Source organism: Lucilia cuprina, chromosome 5 (assembly GCF_022045245.1).
Source record: "Lucilia cuprina isolate Lc7/37 chromosome 5, ASM2204524v1, whole genome shotgun sequence".
NCBI classification, from domain to species: Eukaryota; Metazoa; Arthropoda; class Insecta; order Diptera; family Calliphoridae; genus Lucilia; species Lucilia cuprina.
In genome coordinates, this window is record NC_060953.1 from 67,185,139 (window position 1) to 67,198,852 (window position 13,714).

General features: G+C 28.9%; 1 protein-coding gene across 8 annotated transcripts; it reads left to right on the forward strand.

The window, feature by feature from the left end:
* The first annotated feature begins 604 nt into the window (after positions 1–604).
* On the forward strand, positions 605–10,605 carry LOC111677789 (protein nervous wreck). 8 transcript variants are annotated; one of them, XM_046951908.1, is made up of 11 exons: positions 611–1,178; positions 1,700–1,999; positions 3,289–3,518; positions 3,912–4,995; positions 5,061–5,190; positions 5,321–5,505; positions 5,573–5,732; positions 5,802–6,206; positions 6,273–6,326; positions 9,590–9,615; positions 9,851–10,605. In XM_046951908.1, exons 2-11 carry the CDS (start codon positions 1,979–1,981, stop codon positions 10,580–10,582), a joined length of 3,027 nt encoding a protein of 1,008 aa, XP_046807864.1. In that variant the 5' UTR covers positions 611–1,178; positions 1,700–1,978; the 3' UTR covers positions 10,583–10,605. The 8 variants fall into 8 exon arrangements, with proteins under 8 accessions (XP_046807861.1, XP_046807859.1, XP_046807864.1 ...); XM_046951905.1 differs by lacking the exon at positions 1,700–1,999 and having other exon boundaries at positions 605–1,178; XM_046951903.1 differs by lacking the exon at positions 1,700–1,999 and having other exon boundaries at positions 610–1,178; positions 5,573–6,206; positions 9,851–9,968; positions 10,014–10,605.
* Positions 10,606–13,714: the final 3,109 nt, after the last annotated feature.

Consider the following 13,714-nt stretch of genomic DNA (forward strand, 5'->3'; position numbering starts at 1 on the left):
TGTAAAAATATTGAATTGATAAACAAAAACTTATGAGAGAAGATGTCATATAATAATTCAGTAACAATTTGTCAAACAATTAAAACGTTATTAAATAATACTTGCTGGCCCTGTTTTGTATTTGCAACAAAAGTAGAAAGTGAAAAAAAAATAACTCTTAGACAACAACAGTTACTGTTACTAGCTGTTAAATTAATTAAATAAATAAATTGTAAGCAAAATTTTTGTGATTTGTAAAGATAAGAAAATAATTAAAAAAAAGTTCCAATTAAAAATATTCAATATTAAAGCATGTTGAAGGAGGTTTGTTCTTTTTCCAAATTTATAATAAATCTTTTGGATTATTTCTTTCGTGCGTGTTATTTATTATAAAGTCCCAAAAAGCATATCTCTATATTAAGTTCGCATATCTCTACAGCTCTCGCTTTAAATGATAGTATTATAGGTAGTGACGTTATTTTTTTGATTTTCGATAACTATTCGAAGTATGTTATCGTTTATACAATATAAACTTTAACTTCATTGTAATTGATGTCTTAATAGGGATGGAAAATAATAATAAATCATATTAAGAATTGTGAGAACATTATTATTTTTTTTTTTGGGGTAACAAAATCATTCTTTTTACAAAGGAAGATATTTTGTTTAATTTTAAAAAACACATGTGTTTTAATTGCGCATGTTTAAATGCAATAATACAACACTGACCGACTTGTCTTATTTCCTGGTTTAACACTCTGACATTTTCGTCTTTCCAAATGTCAGTTTTATGAATGAAAACACATTGCAATACAAGGAAAATTTTACATATTTACATTTATTAGAAAACCACCCCCTTATCATGGATATTTGGTTGTCCAAAACGAGACAAGTCTTAAAATAATACACTGGAAAATTACGCTCACGCAATTTTTGGGCTCAACGCAGCAAATTCCAGTTAAAAACAAAATGTTAAGGGCCATATAAAGAATACCAATTTTTCAATAGCAGACACAAATTTTTTTCCACCAACATCGACGACGACGAAATCGATACGTAAGAAAAATTTTTGTGAATTTTTTCACATTCAAAGTGAAAATATTATTTGAATTGAAATTATAAGTGAAAGAAAAGCATTTAACTGTGGCAAATATTAGGAAAAACCAATGGCTAAAAAGGAAACGATGTCCAAGAAAAGTGTTAGTTAACATTTAAACAAATTTATTTTGTCTATACCTAAACAAAATACTTTAATAATATTTTAAAACGCATAAAGTTAAAAAAAAGAAAAAAAAATTAAGCTAAAGAAAAAAATTAGAAATTTTAATTTAAAAAAAGTGTAATAATTAAAATTGTATTCACAGGAAAATTTAATTGAAAATTCATATAAAATTTCTCCTTACTATAGATTGAATAAAAATGTATTTTCAAAAAATAATCTATTTATAAAAAAGTATCCTTTTTTTCTCATACATACATAAATACTTATATAGTACAACTTATTACATAAGTGTATATAATACAAAATCAACTGTTTCACATACACTCAAACACAAACACACATACACTTAATCCTTAATTTGCTATTTTGGCTTTGAGTGCTTTTGTCTTGTTATTTATTTCTTATTTCTATAAAATACTACATTTTTTTTAAAATTTATTGTATTGCTAATAATCACTACTTACTGAATTTTGTATTTTGTGAATTTACATTTTTTAGATGGGAAACAATTTGATTTAATTTGAATTAAATTGAAAATCAATCGATACGAAACGAAACGAAAAAAAAACAACAAACAGTAAATTAATAGTAGACAGAAAATAAAAGAAAAAACACAAATAATTTGGAAAAACAATCATAATTCTGAAATACATTTACACAAAAAAAATACATACACACCCCCTAAAAGTGTGCTAGACAAAACACAAAAAACAGAAACAAAAATTAAAGCATAAAGTAGAGGCTAAAACAAAACTAAATTTATAAATAAACAAGAAAATGCAGCCCCCACCGCGTAAGGTAAGCAAGAAATAAATGTTACTACTACTACTACTACGAACCAAACAAAATACAAGAGTTATTAGTTGAGGGAAAAAGTAATTTCATTTCATCGATTTTAATACGATTCTAATAAAATCGATTAAAAGAATAGTGAAAAATGCTAAAGTGATTGGTTAACATTATGTTATGTACATACTTTAATCTGAAATACATGAAAGTTTTTGCCTAAATTGGATTTTTTGAAAATTTGATTTTAATATAATCCTTAATGGATCGCTTTAAATCTTAAAGTCTCTATTGAATTAATTAAATTTATTGTATTATAGTTCTAGTTCAGTTTTATTTCAGTTCTAGGTTAGTTCTAGTTCCCTTCTTTTTCAGTTCTAGTTCAGATCTAGTTCAGTTCTAGTTCAGTTCTAGTTCAGTTCTAGTTCAGTTCTAGTTCAGTTCTAGTTCAGTTCTAGTTCATTTCTAGTTCAGTTCTAGTTTAGTTCTAGTCCCGACTAGTTCTATATTTGTGACAGTTTAAAGGGCATGTAAGTTATTGACAAGCAATTCTTCTTTTTCTGTTTTAATAAGTTTTTTTTAACTTTTTGGGTTATCGAGGAATTTTACAAAGGTGGAGGAAATTTTCAGATGAAGAGAAATAATAAACCTTTTAAAAAAGACGAAAATGCGTATCTGAAACCTATTTTAAGGTTTGACATCTACGTATGGCGTTAATTATTAGAAAATGGGATTTTGTGAGGATGATACAACGGTTTAGCAATGTAGATTTTACTAAATAGGAGCTTTGACGATAACAATTTGCTTTTTATAGTTTTGTTTTTTTTTTCAAAAATTTTACCAGCAAAACTAACTCACGCTAAACTATACAAATTTTTCAGATCTATTTTTTCGCTCTTAATCTCTTTCTATAAGAAACACAGAAATCTATCAAATTCACTTGTTATATGAAATTACTTTTTCCTTAAACAAATACCTTCTAAGTACCTAAATAAAAATGTTTACTATTTCATTATTAAACAATATTATAAACATATACTTATTTTTAGCTTTTATATACTCATCAAACAATAAAATATTTATTCACATGTACCTCACTACCTCATCATCATACATTTATTACATTCATACAAGTATTTCTTGTTATTATTGTTGTTGTTTCCGTTTCCTTTTTAAAAATAGACATGTTTTATTTTTTAACTTTATTGGTCTTGTTATTCTAATTCGCATTGTTTTCTTTTACTGTATGCTGCTGCTGCCGTTTTGCGTTGTTGTTCTTGTTGTCTTTTCCCTCTCATTAGGGCAACTATGTGAAGTTCTTGAAGAATTTGCACACGGAACAAGTGGCAAAGTTGCAATTGAAGAATCAACATGAATGCGATTTGCTGGAGGATATACGACAATTCACCATTAAGAGGTCTGCAATTGAGAAATCTTATAGTGAGGCGTTACTTAAGATATCTTCACAATACTTAAATAAGAAAATTCCCAATATACCAGACATTAAAATGGAGGGAATGGAAGAAAGGTGGTAAGTTTTTCTATTAAAGAGCATTAAGTATTGCTATGTTGGTTGTGTATGTAAATAATAAATCATTAGATTTTGATTTCTATGAGATTCATAGATATGAATCCATATTGATGCTAATGAAAGAATTTGTTTCTGGATTTCAATGTTTACTTAAATAAATATCAGTTTTAGAAATTAAATTTTCTAAAACTGTAATAAATATTCTAAGAACGTAGTAATTTTAAATTTTGTGGGTGTATTTATTCGTTTCTTTTTTTTTGGGGTGGACAAATATATTTCTGATTCAACAGAAATAAAAAACTATAACATGTAGTATCAGTAAAATAGTATTTCTTTAGAGACACACCCCTTATTTCAAATCTAATACTTATAATTCCTACTTTATATTCACAGGAATATGTGGAGTGTTTGGCGCACTGTTTTGGAGGAAAATGAAAAACTAGCTCGTGCTCGTTTGGCCGCCATTGAGGTATTTCAACAGCAAATCGCAGACGAAGCAAAAGTTTTGCGCGATTATAAGTTGGCCATTTCGAAGAGATCCCTATCGCAAATTGTAAATGTTCAAAAGGAACTGCATTTAAGTGTTGGGGATTTGGATAAGACGAAAAAACAATATTTCGATGAAGAGCATTGTGCTCATGACGTGCGCGATAAGGCCCGAGACATAGAAGAGAAATTGAAAAAGAAAAAGGGTTCGTTCTTTCAATCGATTACATCGCTTCAGAAGAATAGTGCTCGTGTGACCTCACGCAAAGAGCTGTTGGAAGAGAAATCCACTGGGGCACGTAACGATTACATTTTGAGTTTGGCTGCAGCTAATGCTCATCAGAATCGGTATTTCACTGTTGATCTGCAGACAACCATGACTACCATGGAAAATTATGTATTTGAACGTGTGGCCGAGTATCTTACCCTAATGGGTCGCACCGAATTGTTGACCTGTTCAGCCACTCAGAATTCTTTTGGGAAAATACGCGATCAAGCTCAACAGTTGACTCGGGAATACAATTTGCAATGTTGTTATTTATTCTATCCAGTGTTAAAACAACACATTCAGTATGAATTTGAGCCTTGCGATAATGATCCTGTACGCAAGGTTACCACAGAACATGAATCAGCTGTGGAAACTTTAACTAAAGAGGCTAAGAATTTAGCCGGTAGAGTTGTAAAGGAAAATGTCTCTATTAGGGAAAATGCCAAGAAATTGGCTGTATGCGTTGCTCTCCGTGATTCGGGACAACGTAATGATCCCAATGACCCTAATGGTCCTGATCTTGATACGAAGATTGAAGAATTCCGTGATTTGATTAGAAGATCCGAAACTGAAAAGGCTAAAGCAGAAGCTTGCTTACAGTGCTTGCGTGAGGGTGGCATAAATGTTGATGAATGGGTACAGGAAGCTGAAATAATGGGAGCTCAAGAATTAACACGTTCGGCCAGTTCGATTTCGATGCGTACCGATGCTTCGGGTCAAGGGGTAAGTTTGTAATGTTTATTCATTCACAAAGATGCATTATAATTAAGTTATTTTTGTTTTTTTAGGAAAATCCTAGTTCAGATTCATTTTATGACAGTGATAAGGAAGAAGCTGCTGGTGGTGCTCCGGCAGCTACCAAACTCAAGGAAGAACCACAACTTTCAAGAGATAAAACATTTAGCGATAGTGATGAAGGTAAGTTTTGAATATTTTCCTAATTAAGAATTCGTGTTACAATAGTGTTAGTCTGTGCCTTCTATTGAAACAGATCATATGTATAAATAATGTATAAATAATGTTTACTCTTAAATTCATTATATTTCAGAAACCGAAGAGCATATACCTGAGCCAGTGTCTCAAATGCAAATGATGTCTTCGAATACTGGTTGGGATGATCCTACAGAGGTCAATTGGGATAATGAACAGGAAGAGGAAGAAGAAAAGGAAGAACCTATTGTTCCTGAACCCAAAGAAGCCATATTTAAATGCACTGCTTTATATAGTTATACGGTTGGTGATTTTTTGACTTGTGTGTAAAACAGATTCTAAAATTAACTATTAACAATTATTCAAACAGGCACAAAATCCAGACGAGTTGACTATTGTGGAAAACGAACAATTGGAGGTTATCGGTGAGGGAGATGGCGATGGCTGGTTACGTGCTCGCAATTATCGTGGCGAAGAGGGTTATGTTCCCCACAACTATTTGGATATTGAACAGGAAACTCCAGTGAATGGTAGTTCTGCCAATCAATTGCGCTCACAAATTTCCTTCTCATCTGTTGATTATACTGTTGATAATGAAGATCAAACTGTGGACTCTATGCAATCACCTGATCAAGTATCGGTTATAATGGCTCCTCAAAAGAAGAAGTCGGAAGTAATGTATTGCATTGCTTTATACGACTACGATGCTACCGCCGAGGATGAACTCACCTTTGAGGAGGGTCAAATCATAAAGATTGTTACAAAAACAGCTCATGGCGTTGACGACGGTTGGTGGGAAGGTGAACTGGATGGTAAATTTGGTAATTTTCCCTCTTTGGTGGTAGAGGAGTGCGATGAAAATGGAGAACCTTTAACAGAGGGTGGCGAAGAATCACCACCACCCACAGCTCCACCAAGTTTTGCCCTACCACCTGCCCCAGCATTGCCACCAGAGTATGCCCATGAGCTAACCGAAGATATGTTCGGTTCACAAGATACGGCTGGTGAGTGAGAGGAAGTTAAAGTTTTACAACATCTTTTTAATATTCCTTTTTTAATATTCCTAATAGATGATGACAGTGGCTACATACCCAATGGGGCTGTACCCAGTATGCCTCCACCAGGTAATTCTATTAAATGTAGTCCTTTATTTATTCAGTTCATCATTATTACTTTTACGATTATGTGTATATTCATGTCTCTCACTATTCCTTTAGAAACTCTACCATTTAATTACTATTTTTTTAATTTTATTTTCTATATTAAAAAAAGAATCCATATATTGATACATATTTTTTTCTTGAGTTTTTCTTTATTAAAAACTATTTTAAACATTACCTACTATTGTGTTACAAAATTATAAATAACTTTTGTAATCCTGCTTCTTCATCGTTAGAGGTAAAATATTAAAAAAAAAAGTAATAATGACAACAAAAAGAAATAGAGAAATTCTTCTAAATGTTTGTCCAAAAAAACTACACATCGTGATGTGGAACCATGTAAAAATTTGAACGAAACCTAAATTCGATGTTGAAACGATGTTAATTTCGCAACCGAAATCCGTATTAACCGAACAAAACCCCTCTTCTGTTTTCTACTATAATTTCTCAATCAACGAATATAGTTTTGTCTTTTTATATGTGTGTGCGTGTATTTTCTTTCCATTGATTTTTATTTCGTTGCAGCTTTTAAAATTTTATAGAAAAAAAGAATATATAAATTGACAGCTGTGTGCTTTTTATTATTGAAATTTTTAGTTTATTGTATTTTTTTTTCTCAAAAGAAAATTTTCTCAGTGTACATTTATGTTAAAATCCAACCAATATGCTTTCTTCCTGTCTGCGTGTGCATTTGTTTACAAAACATTTTCTTTCAATTCAATTTAAGCACTGAAAAAAACTGCTATTAAAAAGGGTAACGTTTTTGTTAAGTAGTTTATACAGATTTGATTTTTACAAAGTTTTAGTTTATCTCCTAAAATTTATTTTGTATTTAACTTGCGTTAATTTCGATTCTTGTTTTATTGATAAATTTATTATTCTTTATTTATATTTAGAATTTTATTCATGTATGTCTAAATTGTGAAAAATGTATGTGAATTTATTAATTTACAATTAATTCGCAATTATGCATACATAATATATAATAGAAATTGTATTTTAAATTAAAATTTTTAAAAACATTGTAAAATTTTTCTAGGCATAGATTTGTTTCATATTTCTTAATATTGAAATATTTTTATTTATTTTTTTATAAAATCTTTCAATACCCAGGAAAAATTGTATTAGTTCTACAACTAGTTCTAGAACACATGATTTTAGTTCTAGTTTGGCGTTGAGACCAATGATTTTTGTTTGAAATTGTCACCTTCGGAACTGGTTCTGAGGAAACGTTATGGAGTCGACACTCGTTCTTTGAAACGCTTCTGAAACTAGTTCTTTAATCAATGATTTTTGTTTAAATTTGTCAACCTTGGAACTAGTTCCATTTAAGCTTTAGAGAACGTATAAACACATTTTTATTTTATAGCGTTTTTGTTTGATATTATTAAGATTAGAAGCAATAGTTCAGTTGAATGCAAAAATACATTAGAATGCGTTTTCTATTACGATAAAAATTAGTTTATAATTTTTTAATTTTTTGATATTTTTTTTAATTGATTCCAAGAAGTTGTTTTGGAACTAGTATGCGTTCCATTGAACTAGCGTAGTAGCAATGTATAACTAGTTTCAAAGAACTAGTTCCTTAAAAACTATTTACAAGTATTTTAGAACCACAACAATATTCTAAGGAACGGGTTCCAGAAGTAAGTGCGACACTACTAGTTCCAAGGATGTTGTTAAAGAATCTGTTTCTGTTCTGTTTTCACTCGTTCTAAAACTAGTAGTTTTTAGAACAAGTTCTTCAATTTTTCCTGGGTATTTACTATTTTAGTTTTATTTAATTGACAAGAATTTAATATTCTTTTATAAAAAATTCAATTTTAAGAACAAAGTAATAGTTAGGAAAAAAGTCGAAAAGTCGTCTTTATAAATAAAAGTCGTAAAAAGTCGAAAAGTCGGAAAAAGTCGGAGAGTCGAAAAAAGTCGTAAAAATTCGAATAAAGTAGGAAAAATTCGAAAGAAGTTGGAAAATGTTGAAAAAAATCGAAAACTCGAAAATAGTTAAAAACGTCAAAAACTCGAAAATAGTTAAAAAAGTCAAAAATAGTCAAAAATTTTAAAAAAGTGGAAAAAGGCAGAAACTCTAAAATAGTCGGAAAAACTCGAAAAAAGTCAAAAATAGTCGAAAAGTCGGAAAAGTCGAAAAGTCGACTATTTATAAAATATTTAAAGTCGACTTTTCGTTTCAACCCTAGTAATAGTTTTGTATTCTTTTTAATTCTGAAGAATCTAAAATCTATTGTCGAAATTTTTTTCAATTTAGTGAAATTTTAATGTTATAATTTTATTGAATTTTTCCAATTTTAAAAATTGTAATATATTTTTTTAAGTTTAGTTTATATAAACATTTTGAATTTTAAATCAGTAATTATGAATTTTTAATCGGCTTCATTAAGATTCACTAAAACTTTAAATATAAAGTGAAAATTAAAGTTTTACGCAAATTATAGAACTTATAGTGAATGTACAAATTATAAGTGAAGATTTGTATTTTTAGTTTTTTAAATTTTTCGAAAAATTTAGAATTTTTGGGAAAAATACTCGGTTTTATTGAAATTTTTTGTTTGATCTCGGGAGCCAGAATATACATCTACATATATATAATTCTTCTCAAATAATATATTTTGAATAAAAATCTTTTACAATACGAACACACACACACACACACACATTAAAAACTAAAAAATTGCTTATTAGTTGTACATTTTGTTTAATTTCAATTAGTTCAAAAAATTATTAATTGCACTATTTAACAATATTTGTCTCTCAACAAGTGTCTGTTGTCTCAAGTGCATCATATGGAACATTTTAATTAATTTATTGATTTATTTTTAATTAAGTTTGTAGATAAATTACAAATTATGTTTAATTGAGTAATAATTTAATTATCCCTGAAACTTTTAAAATTTTCTATACGTCTAAGAAATATTTATTTTTTTCACGATTTCTACGTTTATTTTTCTCTAAGTCTATGAAGCACGTTACCAAGGCATGTTTATTCCACACAATATAAAGAATTAGTTTTCCTTTTTATTTCCTTATAGTTTTTGTTTTCAAGTAATATTAGTGAATCGTACTAATTGTAGCCCCAAACACTTAAAATCAATATTACTAAATATTTATTAAATTATTTATATATATTGAACGATTATACTAAAATAATTTGTTTCACATTGTATTTTAATTAATACATTTTCTCAATTTTATTTATTGCTTACATGCAGTCCTTATACAAGAACCAGGAGATGAGGTAATTAATTAAAATTTGAGTTAAATTATAACTATTTTGAGTTATACAATATCGGCGCAAAATCTCGTGTTCAAAAACAAGAGATATTTCGTCATTAGGTCTGATAATTTTTAAACTGTTTAATACAAAATTTTTCATTATTCCTTATTAAAACTGACTCGTAAACTTGTTTTCCTGTTAACTTAAATCTTATAAAATCTTTAAGGATTAAAATTATTTTTTAAAACACTTTCAGGACGATATGGACGAAGATGGTAGTAGTATGCCACCACCCTCACAGCCACCACCGGCTTTACATGCAACAACAAATGCTGCCAAGGTAACCAAGGATGCTGGAAATAATTTAAATTTAGGTATGGCACAAATTATTGTAACCGCTGCAACCCCAATGGTTGAAGACGGGTCCGATAAATCTTTCCCTCCAATAGCAGAGAGAGGAGGTGGTAATGAGGATGACTCAGGGAAATCTGGTAGCCAGGGTAATGCTAAGGCAACAAGTGCTTCCACAAAGGAGGAAGGCATGACCAAGACGGTGGCAGGGGAAGCCAAACAAACGGATCAGAGCAAAATTATTGAAGGTAGGCAACAAGTTATGGACGCACCAAGTGTAACTGTAACCCTAACTTCGCCCACACCCAATCCAGAGGATTTACCATCTTCCGACCAAGATTCATCCGAAGTACAACCGTTAGATGAGGCTGAAGATCCATTCAATGAAAAGGCAACTGCGGCCACTACAGAGGCTGGCGGGGCATTTGAGGCTAATTTTGAGGCGAACTTTGATGCAAACTTTGATGATGCCTTTGCCAGCAGAGGGGGAGGACCACAGAGCATGGATGAATCGAAACAAGAAGATGTTGATGTCGGTGCACCCAAACAGGTGGTTGGCGGAAGAGCCAGTATACCCGAGGAATTGGATTCTAATCAATTAGAAAGATTACAAAATCTTAAAGAATCGAATGCTTAATTTGGTGAATTACAAAACAAAAACTATAAATTACTATAAAAATTATATATGTATTAACTATATTTATACATAATTACACATACACAAACCCCATTTTCAAAAAGCAATCAGGCACAATACAATTAAAAGTAAACGAACGAAAATATTTTACAAACAATAATATACAAATAACAACGATCTCCTAATTCAATACTCAATAATAAGTATGTACTCTCTAACCGCAAATTGTGTCTTAATAAATAAGAGTTAAACATATTCGGCAATGTCGAATTGAATATATCTTTCATTATAAAAATCTTCTAAATGTAGAAATAGAGACTAACCGTGCCATCATGTTCGAGTACTTTATTCAATAAAAATGTTGTTTAAGTAAAAAATCCCTGCGCGATGTCATAAGGATATAACTTCATTTCGTAAATTCAAGGAATTTGTCTTGAAAAACTAATAAAGTATTTAAAAAGTATTCCATTTTGGTTCCAAGTTCAAGATCTCAGCATTTGATATAATAAAGGGTATAAAAAACTGGTTAAGTAAATGAAATAAAATATAAACAATACAGTATTAAATATTTAACGATGTTGATTCTTTCCGATAAAATATATGGGGACCAGGTTATTTGGAGATTTTTAATTTTTCAAATTTCTAAATTAACAACTACCCTATGCTGGACGTTTTAATTATTTGTAATCTAGTTCTAGTTCAGTTATAGTTCAGTTCTAGTTCTGTTCTAGTTCAGTTCTAGTTCAGTTCTAGTTCAGTTCTAGTTCAGTTCTAGTTCAGTTCTAGTTCAGTTCTAGTTCAGTTCTAGTTCAGTTCTAGTTCAGTTCTAGTTCAGTTCTAGTTCAGTTCTAGTTCAGTTCTAGTTCAGTTCTAGTTCAGTTCTAGTTCAGTTCTAGTTCAGTTCTAGTTCAGTTCTAGTTCAGTTCTAGTTCAGTTCTAGTTCAGTTCTAGTTCAGTTCTAGTTCAGTTCTAGTTCAGTTCTAGTTCAGTTCTAGTTCAGTTTCTAGTTCAGTTCTAGTTCAGTTCTAGTTCAGTTCTAGTTCAGTTCTAGTTCAGTTCTAGTTCAGTTCTAGTTCAGTTCTAGTTCAGTTCTAGTTCAGTTCTAGTTCAGTTCTAGTTCAGTTCTAGTTCAGTTCTAGTTCAGTTCTAGTTCAGTTCTAGTTCAATTCGAGTTCAGTTCTAGTTCAGTTCTAATTCAGTTCTAATTCAGTTCTAGTTCAGTTCTAGTTCAGTTTCAATTAATTTCAATTAATAATTTTCAAATTATTCTTAAATGATCTGACACTAAAATCGCTATTTTGTAAATGTTTCTTAACTTTAACACAAATTAATCAATTAATACACATACTACAATTACAACAAAAACTATACTAAATTAGGGAATTATAAAAACCAAAAATATATATTTATATTTTTATTTTTAATATTAATAATTATAATATTATTTATTAAAAACAATTAAGTGTAAATAATACTATTTGAGCAAATAATATGAATGTATTTCACAATTGTGCTTAGTAATTAATACAAACAAATAATTTATTTAAAATAGAACAAAATAAATTTAATGTTAAATGTCATACTACAAACCCAATACTCTTTTCTAAACTAATAAAAACATATGGCCACACTAATTAATCCAATTGTGGCAGTGCCTCATAAAAAATAAATCCAAAAAACAGGAAACAAATTTCAGTATATACATACATATATAATACAGTCTTGCTGTTTAATCAGAGTTAAAAATATATATATTTTAAGGCGGTATGTATACACAGTTCTCTGTTTTCTTTAAACTCTAAATTGAAATGGAAATTAGTAATGACATTATTGTATAATACCAGCGAATTTCATTTACAAATTAAAACAATTGTCAATTGTTTAAAGAAAAACCTAATTTAGCAAACAATACTGCGCAACCCATTATAAAAATATAATATTTCCTGAAAATAAAGTCTAAAATTACAAAAAAAAAATTTTCATTTAATGCCAACTTAGTTCAATATTTGTTACAGTAAGGCGGGACAAATCCTTGCTTACATTTAAATACTTAATAAAATATATAGTATAATTAAAATATTTATATAACAAAATACTGCATTTTACACATACACATACATACATACATACATATATACAAACAATATTAAAAACACATACATAAATGTGTATAGTACCTTTAATTTGCCAATAGTAATTTAAATTTATAACAAAAATGTATGATTACATTTAATAACTTAGCTGTTTAAAAATTGCCTACGTTACAAACAAGAAAAACATTTACAAACATTATTTGTTTATAAATTTAGAATCAATTTCATTTAATTGCATTAAATTAAACAAAACTGGCCTCTAGATAATTTAAAAACTCACATTATATAACTATAAATAAAATTATTGTTTAAATAAATTATTTGTTCTTAAAATTTATAACTATTTTAATAAATAAAAATATTTTATTTATTTTAAACTGATGTTTAGTAAGTTGTACGCATTAATTTGTTAAATGTTTTTTATAATATACAAATTTCAATATATAAGAATGAATATTATATATAAATTATTGTACGTATGTATATGTTATTCTATTCTATTTTACTAGAAAATATATTGTTTTTATTTATAAATATCTTAATAATAAGAAATATATTATTAATATAAAATTACATAACACAAAATGTCAAATATTTTTTCCGCCATATATGTCATGTACGAACCTTTGTTCCATTATAAATAATAATTAACAGAAATAATAAACAAACAAAGAAATTCTACCATAATATTGCCACTATATGAAAAATATGTGTTTGATTTCTTGATAATATTTTACTCATTTTTCAGTTTATTTCAGTATGAAATACGTTTTGTAGTGCAATTCGACTATTTAAATAAAATTAAAATTCTCGCAACTTATTTTGAAAATTTTGATCACTTTGTATAACCTGTTTACACTTACCTAAATTGGTTTAAAATAACACCTAGAACCAATGGAATATGACGACACAACACTTTTGTAATTAAAATTTTTTAAAACTGAACTAGAACTGAACTAGAACTGAACTAGAACTGAACTAGAACTGAACTAGAACTGAACTAGAACTGAACTAGAACTGAACTAGAACTGAACTAGAA

What these genes read in the sequence shown, in the direction of transcription:
- LOC111677789 (XM_046951902.1), top strand. Translation starts at nt 1,146, where the DNA reads ATGGCTAAAAAGGAAACGATGTCCAAGAAAAGT. An exon ending in ATTTAGCGATAGTGATGAAG is followed by an intron (nt 5,191 to 5,320) that starts GTAAGTTTTGAA and finishes ATTATATTTCAG; the next exon opens with AAACCGAAGAGCATATACCT. An exon ending in CGGTTCACAAGATACGGCTG is followed by an intron (nt 6,207 to 6,272) that starts GTGAGTGAGAGG and finishes TATTCCTAATAG; the next exon opens with ATGATGACAGTGGCTACATA.